The sequence below is a fragment of the Uloborus diversus genome, chromosome 7 (genome assembly GCF_026930045.1).
Source record: "Uloborus diversus isolate 005 chromosome 7, Udiv.v.3.1, whole genome shotgun sequence".
In the NCBI taxonomy this organism is placed as follows: Eukaryota; Metazoa; Arthropoda; class Arachnida; order Araneae; family Uloboridae; genus Uloborus; species Uloborus diversus.
Window position 1 is genome coordinate 98,619,291 of NC_072737.1, and position 19,845 is coordinate 98,639,135.

The 19,845-nt window shown below is 34.8% G+C and overlaps 1 protein-coding gene across 3 annotated transcripts in view; it reads right to left on the reverse strand.

Annotated features, from left to right (window-relative positions):
* The window catches only part of LOC129225657 (uncharacterized), a 90,588-nt gene that overhangs the window by 14,233 nt on the left and 56,510 nt on the right, over positions 1-19,845 (reverse strand). For all 3 annotated transcript variants that reach the window (XM_054860131.1, XM_054860133.1, XM_054860132.1), the window contains exons 2-3: positions 3,511-3,563; positions 3,038-3,139 (exon numbers count right to left, since the gene is read on the reverse strand). In XM_054860131.1, the coding sequence (XP_054716106.1) occupies positions 3,038-3,139; positions 3,511-3,563 (155 nt within the window). The remainder of the gene's footprint in view (positions 1-3,037; positions 3,140-3,510; positions 3,564-19,845) is intronic.

Consider the following 19,845-nt stretch of genomic DNA (forward strand, 5'->3'; position numbering starts at 1 on the left):
CTCTGTAGAATGTTCTTTGCACATTTCTTTCCATTGTTGGTCTTTTAGATGCATTGTAAGAGGTGGATCTGTTACAACACAGTTTTCCCAATCAACTAAATCAACATAATCAACAGCTTCAAAATTGAGTTTAGGAAGCTCAAAAAATCGTACACTATCCGAGCTCTTCGTCTTCTTATTTCTAGAGTTCAGAATGCGCCTGACAGCTAATTCCCGAATGTATTTTCTTGAGTCAAACAACATCGTCAACAGTAGCTGTTCAGGATGAGCGAAATATGCATTACTTGAGAGAACTTTGAAAATTATCTCCTTAACGTTGTCTGGAAACTGCCTTGCAAGAAAAATCATTTTCCAAAAATGTTGGGCGCGGTACTGGCAGTTCGGTTTCATTTTTATTTTAAACCACATTGGAGCATAAACTAAAATCACATACTTTACAAGCATCGTAAGGTTTTCTGATGGAAGTTGGAGTGCCTATATACAAGCGTAACAAACGGTTTGTAGTTGTCAGCCATCACGCATGACTGACCGAGTTTGCCTGGGCTACTGTCAGCCACGCTTGAAGGACAACTACCATCTTTTACGGCAAGACAGATTCTATACAAATATTGTTGTTCAGTACTTACATTTTTATATCTTCCATGTCCAAAACCAGAAGATTTCAGTCAATTTTATCAAATTTGACCACCAGATTTTTTTCACAATCTCTAAGAAGTTGTTCGATAGCTCCAGAATATGAATGTGGCCACTTTGTGCAACCGTCCAATTCCAGTACAAGATGCCTCAGTGGCAACTCATTGTGGACATTGGACTCAAGAGAGGACCCCTTTAATTGCTTAATTCCCAGCTGTGGAGGTGTAGAATTACAGCATTTCTTGTCGGGGGGTTTTGTCTCGTAAGTGGGTTATAAAATCGAGAGGAAGAAATGGCTTGAGAAAAAGAAGAATACTTGCGTTCAATTCATTAATCAGTTTAAAGGACTTCAGAGGATTCCCATTTTTTTAATACTCAAGGGCTCTATTTGTCAAATATATATAAAATAGTTATAAAATAATCTTAGGAATAATAGAAGTAGTTGAGCGCCGTTTATTATCCAGGAGAAACAATTGGAACCGAAGATTAAAAAATTAGCATCTTATGGAACTATTTTCTATTTGAGTGTGTACATTTTTTAAAATTGGCGTACAAATGTCGCATAAAATTGATTGAATTTTCACTGTTTTTTCTAAGTAACGTATTGGGTAACATTTCAGTATTTACTTATTTCGAAACTACTTTTAATTTTTTTTTTTTTTTTTTTCATTTTTCCAATGTTTCTGTCTTAAAGGAGCGTAGCTAAATATTCTATGAAATGTATAAATTCTTTGAGGAATTCAACTAATTCACTGACAGATACTTCTAATGTTTGCTGAAAATAGCTGCAAACTTTTATTTTCGACTCCCCCCCCCCCCCTTTTTTTTGAAAAAGTGCATTTTCACCCTTTTTTTTCAGTTTTTCGAGGTCAAATAGCGCCGGCTAAATATTAAACAAATTTAGCGAAATTTTTTATGGGTAATAACGGGCCTACATAGCAACTTTTCCACACTATCAAAAAACAGATTTCCAAAAAAAGTTTTTTCGGCCCACCCTAATGGGCACCCCTTGCTATATCATCTGCATATTAGGATTTGCAGTCAAGAAAAGCCATCAGATATCTTGATAAGTGAATATTCCAGCAATAAACAGCTAAAGCAGAGGTACCCATGAACAGGATCCGACTAACTAAAAGTAAGGCACTAGGCCCGCAATAATTTTGAGGCCCCCTGAAGGCTCGTAGCGGAATGCAGTGGTTGATTTACAGGTTTCGGGTCTTCTTTGTCAATCAGAGACAATGTAAATCATTTATCATGTAAAACTATGAATCTCTTTCGAATTAATAGGGAATTATTCCCTAAAAATAGTGACATGGTAAATTGGCTACTTGCAGAATGAATAAAAATTTACTTTTAAGAAAGTTTTTGTTCCAAATAACAAATTATTTTTTAACTATTATTTAAAAAATGTGGGTCCTTTTCGTTTTGTTGTAATGTTATACATAATTTTTTAAGTAATTTAGGGTCCCTTAGGATGAGGGGGTCCCAGGCCCAGGTTTAGTAGGCCTGTGCGATAATCAGGTCCTGCCCATGACGGTGACGAGGTCATGAAAGTAAGGAGGCAGACTACACCATTGAATTTTTGAGAAGGTATATTAAAGGATTTTAGTTTCTTTTGTGGGGGGAAGGGGGGGTCACATTTTTTTGAAAGGAGAGGAAGTGGTCTGTAAGTTTAATGGAGGGGTCATCGCTCTTGAGGATGGGCATCCCAGCTGTGTTATCTGCAATAGATAAAAGCCAGTGGATATCTTGAAAGGTGAATATTCCAGCAAATTATTATTATAATAGCTAAAAAGGGGTGCTCATGTAAAGGGGGGGGGCATCGGGTAGACTACACTGTTGAAATTTTCAGTTATTTTAAAAGGATTTGTCAAAAATATACGGTTTTTTTTGGGGGGGGGGGAGGCATTACATTTGGGGGATGGGCACCAACAACTATGATATCTGCATATAAAGATCTGCAATAGAGAAAAGCCGTCAGACACTTTGATGAGCTAATATTTCAGCAATTTATTCTAATAATAATGGCTAAATGGCTAAAGTTGGGGTGCACATGTGGGGGTTGGGGGTCATAAGCCAGAATATACCATTGAAATTTTCATAGAAGTCATTTATTTTAAAAGGATTCTAGTCTCTTGAATAGGGGTTCGCGATTTGGGGAGGGAGGAGTGCTGCGAAAAATTGATGAGGGCATCGTTGAACCCAAAAATTAAAAATGTAGGCCTTATTTTTATTACAAATACCACTAAGTCATATTTAATGCGGGACATTCGTGAGGGGTTTTTTTACATAAAAGAAAAAAAAAACATTTTTGTTCATCTTATTTCGAAAGAAAAATAAAACTAACACAGTATCAAAATGAACGTGAACTCATGCAATAATACTTGAAAATGGCAAATAATACCTTGAGATCTGCATACAAATTTGTTACAGTCTTTGGTAAAGTAGCAAACCAGTTCCACACCCACAAAAACATCACTGTTGGTCCGGAAGATGTCGTTTCACTCTAAAATAAGAAGCCTATTTTAAGAGTTGCTTTGCAATTGTTTCAAAACTACGGTATCAGGGCCAGATTTGGAAGTGTGGATGCCCCGGTGCAACGAAGGAGTGGAAGCCCCTAATCTGGGTTCGAAAAGATCATATTTTCGAAAATATCCGATACTTTGATATATATTCGAATATTTTAATATATATGTATACATCCAATATTTTTGACCCGTGAAAGTTAGGATATTTTGTGAAAATTTTATTGTGGGGGCCCCTTTGTTGTGGAGGCCCTGGAGCAGTAACCCCGCATGCCCTCGCTTAAATCCGGCCCTGTATGGTATGGTTATGGAGCCCTTGAAAGATATAATTATAATGATTGAAATAACTTACTTCATTTTTACTTGAATTTGTTTTTTCAGACGACATTTGGTTTTCACAATGACCTATCGAGAGAAATGGTCTAGTAAAATACTACAGAAAACCATAACAAAACATAGATATGTATATTGAAATTTGAGATACATGCAATCAAATTAGGGATGTGGCATCTATGTCCATGCTTTCGAAACATCGATGATTTCAGAATCGATGATAGGGTCAATGTTTTCTCGATGTCGATGCGATATTTTAAAATTTAACTAAAAATATCATTAAAAATAATGATTTGGTTCATGTAAATAGTTGTGATGAAAACTACAACATTCATTGCACTAGAAACAGTCTTCTCTAGTTAATTGTCTAAAAAAATTAAAGCTCTAGCTAAGCAGTCGCCAATGGCTGATCCATTTCATTGAAAATGACTACCAACGAATCTAGTACCCTTTGATTCGTTGGTAGTCATTTAGATGAACAGGCCGACTTATCCGACATTTAAATTCCAAGACAGCTTTGGACCCCAAACGTGTTTCTAGCATTTATGAATACATTATAATATTGATGATAAAATGAGTAAAATGTCATTTTCGGTAAATCTATGAGGATAACTTAGTTCACAAATTCAGCAAAAATGTCTCGGGAAAATGTTCACCGTAATGGACCTCATTTTCACAGCTCATTTGTTTTTAATTTGTATAAATAAAATCTTTTTTATTTACAGAATAAAAAAAATCAAACATCAATCACGCAACACATATAAAGCTTTGGCACCAGTTTTCTGCAAAGAGGCTTTTGTACAAAAACTAATTTAGCCCCCCCCCCCCCCCGACAATTTCGGAACCAAAATGTTGTATGTGTCAGCTCCCTGAATATAGTGGCTTTAAACAAATCAAGTGCTAGTAAAGCCCGCCATTTGGACGATCAGAGGGGGGGGGGGGGCAGTCTATTGTCCCTCCTTCTGAATTTTAGAAACATTTTAAAATCAGGCATTTTTTATGAATTTGTTGTCTTTTCAGAAAAGTGTATTGAACACAAAACCTTTGACCCCCCCCCCCCTTCGGAAAATTTTGAAATATTGGGTCTGGTCCTAGTTGCAAGAATTGGCGATCATGTGTTTCTTTTTGGTCAAAATAAGATCGCACTATAGCAGCGGTTCCCAACCTTATCGCTCTTGCGAACCCCTTCCAAACTCTAAAAGAAATTGGTGAACCCCTTGGGTACTAGATAATAAGTAACAAGCAAAAAAAAAAAAAAAAAAAAACGCGTGCACACACAAACACATAGACAATAAAATTTGGCAGGTTCTTTTTTAGTTTGATGCTGCTCCATAGTTTATAACAAGAACGAAAATAAAATTGCAAAATATAGAATTATAAATGCTGCTACGAACTAAAATGATCGCTAAAAAATGAATGCAAAACATTCACCAAAAAATAAACTGATTATTCTGTGTTGAGTTTCAATCAACATTGAAAAAGTTTTTTTAAATGGGATATTTGTGGAACTAAGATGCTCAAAGTTTGGCTGAAATTTTTCTGACACAAGGGTACATTGATGACACGTACTATCACTAAATCAGAAGTCAATTAAAGAATGATCTTTAAAATACTTTTCAGGGAACTGTCTCCGATTAACTAATGAACTTTTTTCTTCCAGTAAAATGAAAAGTATCTCTAGCCCTATGAGCCTAGCTGTAAAATGCGTACTTTAAAAAATAATAGAGCATCTATTTTTCAATATATGCATTTACTCTTAATTTTTACACAAACAGAAATTAACAAACAAAAAAAAAAATTCTAAGCTCACTTACTACAAGAGAAATTTTCTACACAAATTTCATAAATTCCTTATTTACATATAGCGCAAATAGGTTGTATGGTTAAATTCCGTTGCTTTTTTTTTTTTTTTTTGGTGTAAACCTCACACTGCGAAAGTTTCACCCACGAAAAATTTCTAAAGTAATTAAATTTTTCATACTTCCTGTGGTATTTTTGGGAAGCTAATCATTCTTTCTCCTTTTCAACAATGAAGCTCGAAGTAAATTGTAGTCTATGTAGTGTGAAAACTATAGCAACAAACAACAGCGTGATCTCACTTCTGTACATTTTTGACTCAACACAAGAAAAGAGCGATAGCTGTTCGTCGGACCCAAATGGTAAAGAAACTAAACAAAATATTTGAGACGCTCGGCATATGCTCCCATGTAATGTTTCCATTAAGTTTAATAAATCTTTCCGATCAAAAGCTTCTGAGGAAACGAACGCTTTCAAATTCTTTCATCCGAGGACATTGTATTCATAAGTATAGCTGTTTCAGCACGATGGGTTCAGGGCAGTAGCGGATTTTAGGAGGGGCACAGGGGTCCTGTGCCCCCTCCCCCCAAGGATGAATTAATTTAATTATTTTTTAAATTATTTTTAATTGACTTCTCTATAGAATTTTTTTATATAGGTAATTATTTGAAAAGAACACAAAACACACACAGGATATTTTGAGTAAAAGTAGTTTTGTTTGCTAAAGCAGTAACACTGGAGTCAAAGGCCAGAGTGGCAGAATACATTTAACTCGCTGGTTTCAAATTCAAGGCAACGTAATATCGCGTTTCGTCCATTAATTCTATGATGGAACAAATAATTAACATTTTTATTAAAAATGTTAATTATTGGTTAACTAGGATTTTCTTTATCACATAATATTAAAATGTAAATTAAATTAAAAAAACTCAAATAACGCATGGGTTTATTTAATAACCTAGCCCTCGTGCTATAATCATAATGACAATGTTTCTAATAAAAACCGCTCATTGTATAGCATCTTGGTAACATTATACAGGGTTTAGTTTTTTGTTGGCTTGTAACGTTTAAAATGTTTTACGTCCACATTCAAAGTATATTAGGGCATAATATTTATGTACTTAGAAGAGTATATTCATTGGCCTGAATTGATCCAAAAGAAATTCAAAAAATAAAGTCATGAAAACTTTCTTATGAAACATTGTACATGGGGGGGGGGAACTACTCATTTTCCTGTGCCCCCTCCAAAACATTTTTCTGTATCCGCCCCTGGTTCAGGGCTATCATTCTCAATGAAAGCGCTAAAACCGGTGCTTTGCAATGATACTAAATTCTTCAAATGTAAAATATGCCAGCAAGTATGCAAATATTTTCTTGCTAAGAGACTTCATCAGAAACAGGCATGTTAAAACTCCGCCATTACAATATTTTTTTCGCGAACCCCCTGAAAACCTCTCGCGAAACCCTGGTGTTCGCGAACCACCGGTTGGGAACCGCTGCACTACAGCAACTCTCTTCCAATCTCATTTGAGTCCTTTTCTTGAATCTCTAGTTAGAGTTATCTTGATTTTGTATAAATACCTGTCAGTTTTAACCGAATATTTTCAATTAAAGTGACAATATCGATGATATTTGACGTTTTTACATCTATTTGTATTTAAAAACGGTCCGTTTTTATGATCGCGATTTATTATTATTGTTATTTTATTGGGGAGGGGAGTGCGTTGACGACCTAATTTTTCTGTAAAATATCAGGGTTCTCTAGCTCATCGGAAAGTTAGTTTAAAATTAATGACAAGATTTGACCCGAATATATAACAACAAACCGAGTTAAGAAAAACATGGTAAAATCACTGATTTTCGGCTGAGAGAGCTTTGAAATGTGCGTTCGAATCTTTGACGGTCTATCGTATCATTGAAAATCTATTTATACGCAACGACTAGAATTAAATTCCCGATTTAAAAATGAAAGAATTAAAAAAACTAAGGATCGCTAGATTATAAAAAAACTGAATACAACTTTTCATTTTAGAAACCAGTCAAACACTAAAATTTCTTAATAATAATAATAAAAAAAAAAAACATACACACACACATATGATCATATTAAATTGTTTCATAGGAATTATAACACTTTTTACTGAAAGAAATACTATACCTAAATGAGTTCCTTTCGGTATGAAATAGTTCAATCCCTATTGAAAAATTTTAATATAACGGTAAAAATGCGTTTTTCGAAATTTTAGAACTTGGCACTTGATTGGCTTTAAAAAACAGCTCAATTCGAAGACAAAAACAAATATGTACGATCTACTTTTATTTGAACATCTTAGTTCAAGCAAAAATACAATGAATGTGAAACAATTCCATCAAAAAATGGAAAAAACGAAAGCCAACTTTTAACGTGAGGCATTTTGCTCACCAAAAAAAAAAAAAAAAAACATATTGCAATTACTCATGAATATGTGTTTTAGCCTTTTAGGTGTTCCTCCTGAGTTTTATCACTTAGGTAATAACTTGAATACCTCAGTAATGCAAAACTCATTTTTCTTAGTCTGAACGGGAAGTTTTATTTCAGTTATCTCCCTACCAATTGAAATTGATAGGGTTCAGTCCATTTCAGTTTTCTGACTAAAATCGTAATGATGACTTCTAGCTAAGTCGAAAATTTTTAAAAGCATACAAAGATTAAAGACTTAAGTCGCATGCGCAAAATAACAAAAGATATGTCTGTTAAAAGGATCCTGTGAATCTTGTGATCATGCCTGCCATTTCAAAAAAATCCCAGAGGGGCGAGAGCAAAGAGTACATATTCAATACACTTTATAGGAAAAAACAACAAAGTACATATAAAATTTATTACATTGTTTCTGGAATCCTAAATGACGGTCCTGCGTGTGAAAACTTTCATCTATTGCGCAACCCGAACAAAAACTTGAAACAGTGCAGCGAATCCAAAAACGCATTTGATGAATATCCTCCCCCCCCCCCAGATGCGACGATTCGACGAACACATCCATTTCTAATAATACTCCTTTCTGTTACATTAGCGGTAGGCCATGAAGGGCGTTTCTTTTACATAACGGCCTCCCACCACCTTCAAAATTTAAGATCGCAGGTTGACTTTACGGTTTTGAATCTAGGCTAAGCTGCACGCAATGAGCTATTAGTGTTAAGCTCAGTTATTGCACGTTATGCTGTTTCAATGCTGAATTCTCGGTCGGTCAACTTGTAAGGTAATTCTTTGCATTTAAAAGAAGGCAGTGAATGATAAAGGATTCTGAAATGGAGGTGTTCCAAAACAAATGCAGGTTCTTGCATTGATCGGTTATTTGTTTGCATAAAAAATGAATAGTTTATAACATTTCATTTAAAAACTGATATCAAATGCAATCAATAACATCAATTTAATTATTTAGAACGATCCATTTCAGAGCTCCGATTAACAGAAGAAAAAGGTAAAATAAAACTTATAACCTGCTTTTAAGCTTAGTGAATGACAATAATTTTTCTTCATGCTTTTGGGATTTCTCATTGGTATTCTTTCGGATTACAAAAAACATCACAAACTGTATTTTTACCCCAAAGGAGGAATGGAATGTTTTAACTCTTTGGCTAATTTCTTAAATCATCACGAGGTGGCGTATATACAAGCTCTAGAAAACTGCGAACAACGAGCACACAGTAGAAATACAGTCGGACCTCCATATATCGAAGTAGCAAATTTCCGGGAAAAAATTCGAAATATGGAAATTTCGGTATATGGAAATGATCGTATTTTATCATAAAAGTATCTTAAAACATTAAAATAAAAGCTAATTTTCGTGTATGAAACTCAATTTATAATTTATACGAGTATTGGATTAAATGAAAGTTGATGACTAAAAAATTAACAGAAATTACATTTTTACGCCAACCATACATCTTGACATTCTTCGGCAATTCAACCTAATTTCAACATTAGGGGATTTTCGTTTTAACAATGTGATCGAGAGAAAAGTAAAAATTCAACCTACTTAACTTGAATGATTTTTACTGAAGCTAAGACTAGAAATGATAATTAACAAACAAAAGGGATAATTTGAAACTGATTTTACAGTGTTACTGATTACAGCTAAGATTTGAAATAAACTTGAGGGAATTTAATAACTTCAGAACGGAACAACGACTTAACTACACAGCCTTCAACCCCAGATTTCTTATGAGTTCCGTAGCAACCTTTAGTGAACGTAATTTTCTCCTCTAACCTTCATTTGTCATGAGACAATCTAAAGTGGAAAAAAAATCTACGAATGTCTCGAAAGAAATTTCGGTATATATTTTTTCGATATATAGAAATAATTTTTCTATATAATGAACATAGAAATTTGCTGAGATTTCGATATATAGAAAATTTCGATATGTGGAAGTTCGATATATATGGAGGTTCGACCCGTAGTAATAAAAGATCATTTCTACCATGTGCCCACCTTTGCTTTGTGTCTGATTCTTGCAGACAAGCCCAGATTAACGTTTGGGGCAAATGGGCGTAGGCCTAAAAGACGCCATATATTTAAGGTCCGACTAATTTCGAGCGATTGTGGGGTGTTTTGTGCAAAATTGAGAAATTCGTTACCAAGGAGTTGTCCGTTACAAAGCGAATATTCCCTTATCTCAAAGTTATCATTGGCTCCCAAAGTATTAAGAAGGCTGCGGGAATTTCCCATAATGTGAACGTTTTTGCCGGTACCTTGGGACTTCGAGCTATCGCGAGTTGACAGCATAATATCGCTCAAAAATTTACTGAACATCTATAAATTAGGGAAGTAAGTGAATCACAAAGATAAAAGTTTACAATAATAAAAAGAAAGAACAAATTCTAGAAGCAGGGCCCGACTAACCAAAAGTGAGGCTTTAGGCCCACAATAATTTCGAGGCCTCTTGAAGATTGATTTTTGAATAGCAACATCATCAACGACTTCTGATTTTTTCTTTTTTTCACATGCACTGTTAAAACTACAGGTTGCGTTTGGCACCTTTCAGGGGTGAAACGCTTGTTCACCAGCGGCACCCAATACGGAGCCGAAATTGCACCCTTAGCGAGGGTGAAAAACTGGCTCCCTTCACCCAACGTGCAATGTAGGTGAAAGATGGTACCCTGGGTGAGAAAAATGACACCTTTATTGCTTCCTATAGAGATTCCCCCCCCCCCCCGTGTTGTGTGCGTTTTTGAATACAATTGTGTTTTATTTATTTTGATTTATATATACGAAGGCATTTGATCACATTTCAACTTTCGAACATAGTTTAGAAGTGTTCATGATTTTAATTTGTCTGTTCGTGCTCTAACTTTCTTATATTCACACCACTTGGATTGCTCAGTAATTAATATGTTGTTGACAACTTTTACTGCATGATCCGTATTGAAAATGAACAGGGAAGGTATTCATGAATCATTTGCCGGAACAACCAGAAATATTAGACAACATTAGATTAGAATCATGGGAAAATAAAAGCGTTTCATAAACGTTTAAAATTTTAATCGAGAGTAACATATCAATACTTATTATAAGATTCGATATTTGAGTATCCTTATGCGTAGAAGATAAATACTAATTTAAAAGCCCTTCTTTCCAATGTCAAGTTTTCCATCAGATTAAAAATAAAAACGAGTAGATAACTACATTCGCTTCATGCCATAACGCCTAAAGCCTTGGTTTCCTAGAAGCGAATCGCCGATCTTCGACGTCGCTCATCGACGTAACGCTGAAATCAAAGTCAAGTGGATTCCGACGTGACCACTCAGAACGCCGAATTGGCTCGGGCGCGCATGAGCAGAAGAATCAAGTTTTCGCCTCGGCAAGGAACGACGCCGACGCTAAGCGTGTTCGCTTCTAGGAAACCAATGCTTAAGAAAGATACGTTAACCAAAACACGATGTGATATGAAACTCATGAGTCAAACACTGAGTGAGAGAGATTTCTTTCACGAGGTCCCCCCCCCCCCGCCTTTGCTGCTCTGTTCGTTTCCTCAACATAGTTATTTCATTGAGAAGAAATAGACATTGGTATATAGGCTGCTTATGTCGATGCAGTTTTGTTCCGGAATTAGCTATTCAATTATCAGCTGATTTAAACGTTTTTATTTTTAATGCTGTCGTTGTTCAAGATAGTAACTGATAGATAGTTTTAGGTAACAGTTTTGCAGCATATAAATAGCAAGATATTAAATATTTAATAAGGTAAACGGAACAATAAGCAGTTCTCAACATACTTTAAACACTTTAAATATGTTCGAAAGCTCGAAGTGCTACAATATGATCAAATGCCTTTACTTTCGCGAGATTTCGAAGATTAATCCACGAAATTTTCAGTTTTGTACTTCATTCAATGTGAAAGTAAATTTCGTTGCAACTTCCTTCGTTCGCCATTCAACTGAAGTTGTAGTTGGACGATAAGTCAGAGCGCATGCGCAACGAGTCGCTCTCCTATTGAATGGTCTTTTAGCACTTTTGTTAACATCGTTCACCCACTGAGGAACCAAAAGCACCTTGACGACACTGCCTAGCCTCTGTTGCACCCTGAGGCACTGTTTCTTCACCCCAGGGTGAAACTCTTTACCCCTATGGCACTCCTGGTTTTAACAGCGTGGGTCACGGAAATTCAGACACAGCCTTTCCAAACCGGACAAGGGAACTTTCAACTGGACAACTGTTAAATTTGTCGTTCTGGGTAACTGATGTGCGCTGAGCAGACATGAGCTCTGCAAGGCCCGACTAACTAAAAGTAAGGTCCAAGGTCCTTTTGTCAGCACAAAATAATGTTGAATTTTTATGTTATGTTGGGATAGCTCCCCACTTTTTTTTTTTTTTTTTTTTTTTTTTGTACCGTGTGCAGTCGCTTTGTTTACACATGGCTATCACCGCCACTACTTTTTTTTTTTTTGCATCTATTTTATAACTTAATATTTTTACAGTTCAATTAAATAGTAAAACGCTTATTTCCTCTCGCCCGCACACAAATATTCAAAAGAAAAATAAGTCATTTATCAAACTTTTTAGTATCATTAGTCAGTTTATTTATGGAAGAAAAAACAGTAACTATACTTAATTTTGCATGAAATTATCAAGAAATAAAGCTTTCTTATACAGCCAACTAAATAAGAGAAATACAAAAAATAAAAGAGTTTTCCCTCAATGAATCATTATTTTTATTATTAGAGACGTACCGAGTACTCGGTAACTACTCGGTACTCGGCCAGATTTTGATCAGGTACTCGGCCAATACCGAGTAGTTGTAAAAAATTGAATACTGTTCAAGACAGATTTTACAATTAATAAAAAAATTCAAGCAGATGATATACTGCAGTCATTTACGATTCAAATTTAGAAGTCCAATTTTAATTTTGAAAATAATGAAGTTTGTTATGATTCAATGGAATAAATCTTTATTTTAATGTCCACAAAGTTAATTAAACTTATTAAAAATGGAACAAAAGTATTTTATATTATTAAACGAATTTTTGCTTCAAACAAAAATTATTTATAAGAAAGATAAAAATACCTTCGTTTAAAAAATAAAACAATGTTAAAAAAATAAATGTGCAGGAACACAGCAGGCACGTGTTTTGGCTTACAAGGAATGCCTTTTAAAATGCACAAAATGCGAGCTTATGGATTTAAAGACACCCGACAAAAGTCGGATGTTTCTGTTTTGTCGGATGTCTTTACATTCATTTAGCTCTCATTTTATGCACTGAAAAAGACGTTCCTTGTAATGCAGAAACACGTGTCAACAGTGTTCCTGCACATTTGTGCTTTTAACGTTTTATTTGCTTTAAAAAATTATTTATGTTTGGCGGACTAGCAACTATAATAGATTGATATAATTTGTTTTGATTCCAACCTGATTAGTCATACCTTTCATTTATTTGTTTGCTTTTAATTTAAAAATAGCTTTTTGTAAACTTTTTTGACATAAATAAAAAAATTTTAAGTAATGATTAATTAAATTTTCGCTAGAATTTTGTTTTAAAAACTATTAATGGACATGGAGGTCTATACTAGTATTCCAATGTGTTCGAAATTCATCACGTGTGTGCCGATGGTTCTAGTTAAAACATAATTGATACTCGGTACTCGGCTGAAGTGCTACTCGGTACGTCTCTACTTATTTATCTTCAAAATGCATGATTCTTGAACGCTATGCATACGTTTTTACAAAATTAGAGGCCCCTTAGGTAGAAAGATGGGGTCCCAAGCCTGTTCGGCCTGTGTGCGGTAATCAAGCCCTGATGCTCTGCAATTAAAAGATTTTCATTGTGTTTACAAAATATACTAGGAAGCATAACAGAAAATCTCTACGCTGTCAATCACGGGCTAAGGTTCAAATCAATAAAATAATTTATTCACAAAAAATTATCTATTTTCTTTTTACTTCTTCCTCAACGTGAAAAGCCAACCGATTTATGAGAATCGAAACTGCGAGGAGGAAAAGGGCAATACTTCCAGAAAAGGAAGAAGAAAACCGTACCTTGACATACACTATTGATTGACATACACTAAAAAAAAAACAATCCGTAACTCTGAAAATTATATAAGATCAGTGATGACGCACACCTGCACGTGGTCGACATATTTCAGGAACCCTTTGTTGCTCCGCAAGAGTTAACTATAAAACGTTTTCCTCGACTACATTTACCGATTAAGTGGCAAGGTCATAGTAAATGGATTAATCAAATGAAAAAGTTGCAATCCAACTTTGTGATTATGTACTTTCTTTTTCAGAGTAAAAAATGGAAATAGTGACGTTATGAGCTTTACTGGATATATCTAAGCTTGGAAATAGAATTACTAGTGATTGCAATACCGGCATACCGAACACTAGTATTAAGAGCTCATTTGGCAATTTCGAAATACCGGTATTTGCTGAGGTAAAATACCGGTATTTTCGGTATTAGCTGAAATTATAAAAAGTGTTTTAATTAAGGAGTGTTCAATTTAGTTTATCAGATATCTACTACTACTTTAAATGTACATTTCTTTCTCCAGACCCCGAAGTGGTTTTTTGGTGGAAAAAAGTAGGAAATAAGGAATCAAAAATTAAAAAAATAGGAAAAGTAGGAAAAAAATCACTTAAAAAAGTAGGAAAAAATAGGAAGAGATAGGACTACACACACGTCAAGAGGAAACAAATTTAGCGTAAATTTTATCTAATCAAAAACAACCCTGTTGTAAAAATTTCCCCGCCAAGAAAACCTTTAACTTTTCCGCACAAAAAAGAAAACCTGCATCCTAAACCCAAAAACCCTCAGCCATTAAAAGTTAGGATATCTAGTTTGCCCGCCAAGTATCTGCCAAACTATCATCCTCCCTCCTTTCCTTTTTCATCACAGCTACTTCCATTAGAACTTCATCCCACCTTCAACTCCTCAGAAATATGGATATATCTTTTAAATTGTTTATCTTGTTTGGCGGGAAGCTTTTCAAAGTGAAGTAGTTGCTTGGTGAGCCAAAAGCTTCCCGCCAAACAACCCGCCAAGATAAACAATTTAAAAGATCTATCCATATTTCTGAGGAGTTGAAGGTGGAAGGAGATTCTAATGGAAGTAGCTGTGATGAAAAAGGAAAAGAGGGAGGATGATAACTGGCAGATACTTGGAGGGCAAACTAGATATCATAACTTTTTATGGCTGAGGGTTTTTGGGTTTAGGATGCAGGTTTTCTTTTTTGTGCGGAAAAGTTAAAAGGTTTTCTTGGCGGGGAAATTTTTACAACAGGGTAGTTTTTGATGAGATATCACATCTTTTTGCATTGATATTATTACTTTGTCAGTATTTTTAGAATTGAGAACTTCAAGTCAAAAAATTTTCAATTGAAACAACGCTATTTTGTGTTTTTAAGGAACAATAATGACTAGCCTAATTTTACGTCAAGTTATTTTCTGACTACTAAAATTCTATGTTCATTTTGCGAGAATTGGGTGGTTTAAATTTTATTGCAATCCTTGTATCCTCTCTGTTGCAAAGAAAACTTCTTGTATAATAAAATACTATATTTTAAATTATATTGTTTTCGAGTATTTTACAACTTCGCCATAAATTCTATTACAGTTTCTTTATTTGACAGATTATTCAACATTTTCATGAAGGTTTCTTTAAATGTTTTACAGCTTGAGGGCTATTTTAATCTAGCTTTTCACTTTTTGTTTAATTACATTTTTCTTAAATCGTGGATTATTTTACGTTTTATGGGATAATTTTAATTGTTTGGTAATTTATCTTTTTCTTGATAGAAGTCTTTGTCTTGTTTAATACCTAGTTTTGTTTAAAAGTTCATTTAAAAAACGAAATAACGCATGTTATCAAAAAGGCAAAAAAAAAAAAAAAAACTAAGCCATTAAATATTTTTAATTTGAATGTGTCAGAAAATCTATACAACTTTACTAGATGCCAAATCGCGGATATCCCAAATTTGCCATAGCTAATGCGCATGTTGCGCGCGGACTAAGCTCATTAACAGTCTTTACTTAAATTAATTGCAAAAATTTTTTCAGCTAACAAATTACTGCAAAGCACGGATATCCACACACGTATTTCATATATTTTCAATTCATTATGTGTTGTTTGCGAAAAATCCATTAATTTAGAAAAAAAGCAAACCAATAAAAAAGTGCTCTTTTTCGCTTTCAATTAAAAAGTTATATCTGCCGTATTCATATGCGTACAGTTTCATATAATTTGTCACGTAAAATATTGTAATGGTTTAACCCCAGTTTCGAGCCGACATTTAAACTTTCTTCCCTCCATAAATATATCAAAACTGAAAAACAGGGGGAAGGAAATTTCGTATCGGCAAAACTTGGGGGGGGGGGGGGGGGAGACAGCATTCTAATCTAATTCATTAATTTGTTTCTCTGCTTAAGTATAAACAAACAACATAGAATCTGAAAAGAGAAAGCCCAATGAGCCTAAGTCTGCGCGCATCCGCAGTCGCTGTGGCAAATTTGTGATATCAGTGATTTAACGTCTAGTTGCAACTGTTGGATATGTTTTAGTCTTGATTAAATTTCATTTCCTAAGACAACTTTGGAATAACTGTTAGATCTGTTCTAACCTTGCAATTGCAGTCCGAGATAAACAAACCCTATGAGCTGAGAGTAAGTACATAAGAATTTAGGGAAAATTCGTGATTTTCAAACTGTAATTACTCCGGCCCATGATGTCCCTGGGGGTTGAATTTTTGTATATGTACTCAATGACCCCCAAGAATATGTATACAAAAAATCATTACCGTAGCCCCCGGGGGTGGGGCTGTGATAGAACCCCGGGAAGGTACAATTTGGGGAGTAAAAACGAGGGGGAAGGGGAGAGGGTCAAATGGCACAAAAGGCACATCAGTAGGGCACAAGGAATGTGTGTGCGAAATTTCAGCTTGATTCCTTTTTTCGTCTGGGCTGTAGCCCTGTCAAAGAAAGCGAAAACTTTTTTGAACAGCGATTTTATAACTTTAATACCTCCTCCCCCTGATGGTCCAGCGGATTGTATTTTGGCTTACGGCGTCAGGGGCCACTAGAGATTGAGTGTACCAAAAATCAACTCCGGGGGTCTTCATGGGGCTGAGATACAGAGGGGTGAAAAACCCCAAAAACCCCAACTTCTGTCGTGTAATCTTGTTCTTGGTCCTTTTATTTTCTTTCGTCTTTGGCGGTGGATTTGCTTCTGTTGGCTGCTGACGTTTGGTTTCCTTGGCGGGGCGGGACGCTCCTGCGTCCCGTGATTTCTAATGTAAAATAAACTAACAGTATTTTTGATTTAAAACTGTCCCAAAAATAAACTAACTGTACTTTTGAAGTATTAAGGGGATTTAATGAAAGACCGAGTAGCAAAAACAAAACGAAAGAAACAAGCTGACAATCATCAATATGAAAAATAAACTGCTGGAAACAAACAGATTGTTACAAAATCTGTAAATAGTAATTATTTTTATGATTAATTTGCTGTAATCTGGCTAAATTTGGCGTTTATTCCATTATTCTTCATCTAAAATTATTGTAGTAACTTAAGCTGTAAATAGTTTCTTGTAATGAATATACAACCCCCTTACATTCGAATGAAGTATACGGTACCCCCATTTCTGAACGATAAGATTTGTGAATGGAATAAGAAGAAAATATGAGAAATTTGTAGAACTTTGTAGGATTTTCTAGAATTGCTTCGCTGGGTATAAAACGCTGGGCGTCTTGTGAATGAGGGAGTCAGTTCGCTAACTGTGGAGTCTCGTTTTCAGCGTTCCGATTTAAGTGTGTATTAACCTTTGCGATGTGCTTTTGCGTATTTTAATGTGAATACGTGTGGGGCCGTTGTGCTTACGGTGTTAATTGATATTTGCCTAATTACTATGATTAATGTTATGGCTGCTAAGGATATTTCTTGCACATAGTTGTAAATAAATTTCCTCTGTTTTCTCAAGAACTGTGTCGTCAGTAAAGAATTTCTTGAAGTGGCTGGACTCTTAACAATATTAATTACAAAAATATGAAAATAAAATCTAAACAAAGAAACACTTTTCAACAACACAGTAATAAATACAGTGAAACCTCCGAATAGCGGACAGTCAAGGGACTAGAAGTTTTGTCCGTTATTGGGAGGTGTCCGCTATTAGGAGGAACTACTTAATTTATCTTTTTCAAAATGGGCTGTTGTTTTCTTTGTAGAACACAATCGAAACAATTGCGAAAGGTTTAATACATTTTACGTCAAGAGTAATTAATCTGTTTTTTCTTAATCAAGGTATACTGACAGCACGCACTTGTCTTAAAAAGCATTTAATCAATTAAAGTAATCAGTTAAAACAGTTTGACATCTCTTTTTTGCATTACAAGCCTGTTTCTCAATATAAATATTTAAATCATTTACCTTAGCAAGTCTGCAGTGTTCCCTTTGCTCAGGAAAAAGTTTTTCAATTTTTTACTGTATTTCAGTGCTTCCGAAAATTCTCTACTTTTTATGGTTAATTTATTTTATCTGGAGTATCACTATTGCATTATTGACAGTTGGCAGTATGACCTTGAATATGGGCAAATCTTTTTCATATCTAAAAATTAAACAAACCAACGAAACCACGGCGCCATAAAGCCGACTACTACCGACGCCGGTCTGCTCAATTGCATCTCCCGAGAGCCCCAGTTAGAAAAAGCACCCAGTTTCCCCTTTTTATCTAAACTTTTGAATAGTTATTGTGTACAAAATTCATTAAAATCTTAAGAAAAACGTACGTTAATTGTTAGACTGACATCAGTTTTCATTTATCTGTTTCAATACTCTCAAAACTAGCCGTAACAATATTATGACACTTTTTTTTTTCTTTTTCATTTTTTGCTGCTCGCAAAAAATACTATGTCTTTTAGTTCATTTTTTTTTTCTGCCCCCAACTTTTAAGCCCCAATTGCTGCTTCTGCCCATTACCACCCTTTTAATTCCAAGAAACAGTGATAAGGAAATGAAGGGGGGGGGGGGGAATATCAGTTGTGGAGGATGAAAAGCTTTGTAAGGCAAGCAGTTACTAAGATATTTTGTGAAAAGAAAAAAAAACCGGAAGTGCTACGATCGCAAGGGAAATTTTTTGTGAAATAACTGTCCGTTATTCGGTGTGTCCGTTATTCAGAGTGAATTACATGGAATGGCCTATATTGAGGGACTGGGACTTTCAAAAATGTCCGTTAATTAGAGGTGTCCGTTATTCGGGAGTGTCCGTTAAGGGAGGTTTCACTGTATTTGAAGTGTGAGAGAATAAAATGCAATATAGCGATTGCAAAATAATAATAATAATAATAATAATAAAAACGATTTTTGTGAAAGATTTGTTCTGTCAAAAACGAAAACATTCCTTCGAGAGCATCATTTATCATTTGAAAATATTTACACTTTCAGCTTCTGTTGTCATAAACTTATGATAAAAAAAAGCAAAGCAAATATTAAATTAGTTTTAGTTAAAAATAATCAGCAGCTGACATGCGTTCTTGCGTTAACAGGGGCAGATGTTTGAATTTGAAAAAAAGGAAAAAGACTGAAAATGCAGAACTAAAATAAATTTGTTCTTAAATATTGGACATAAAATCTTTACTAATAAAGCTGAAAGTCTCTGTCTGGATCTCTGTCCTGGATATTTGGATCTCTGGATCTCTGTCTGCATATCTGGATCTCTGTGACGCACATAGCGCCTAGACCGTTCGGCCGATTTTTATGAAATTTGGCACAAAATTAGTTTGTAGCATGGGGGTATACACCTCGAAGCGATTTTTCGAAAATTAGATTTTGTTCTTCTATACCAATTTTAAGAACATTTTCCAGAGCAAATTTATCATAAGATGGACGAGTAAGTTATCAAGTTATCATAACGTGGAACCGTAACATGGACGAGCCAATTGGTGAGAAATTTACCATACATTTGTAAATATACAGGCGAACCAAAAGACCTTTTAATTTTCTACTACGGGCAAAGCCGTGCGGGTACCACTAGTTTATAGTAAAATAATTAAACTAAACAAATAAAGAAATAAGTAAACTATAGAGTTTGTAT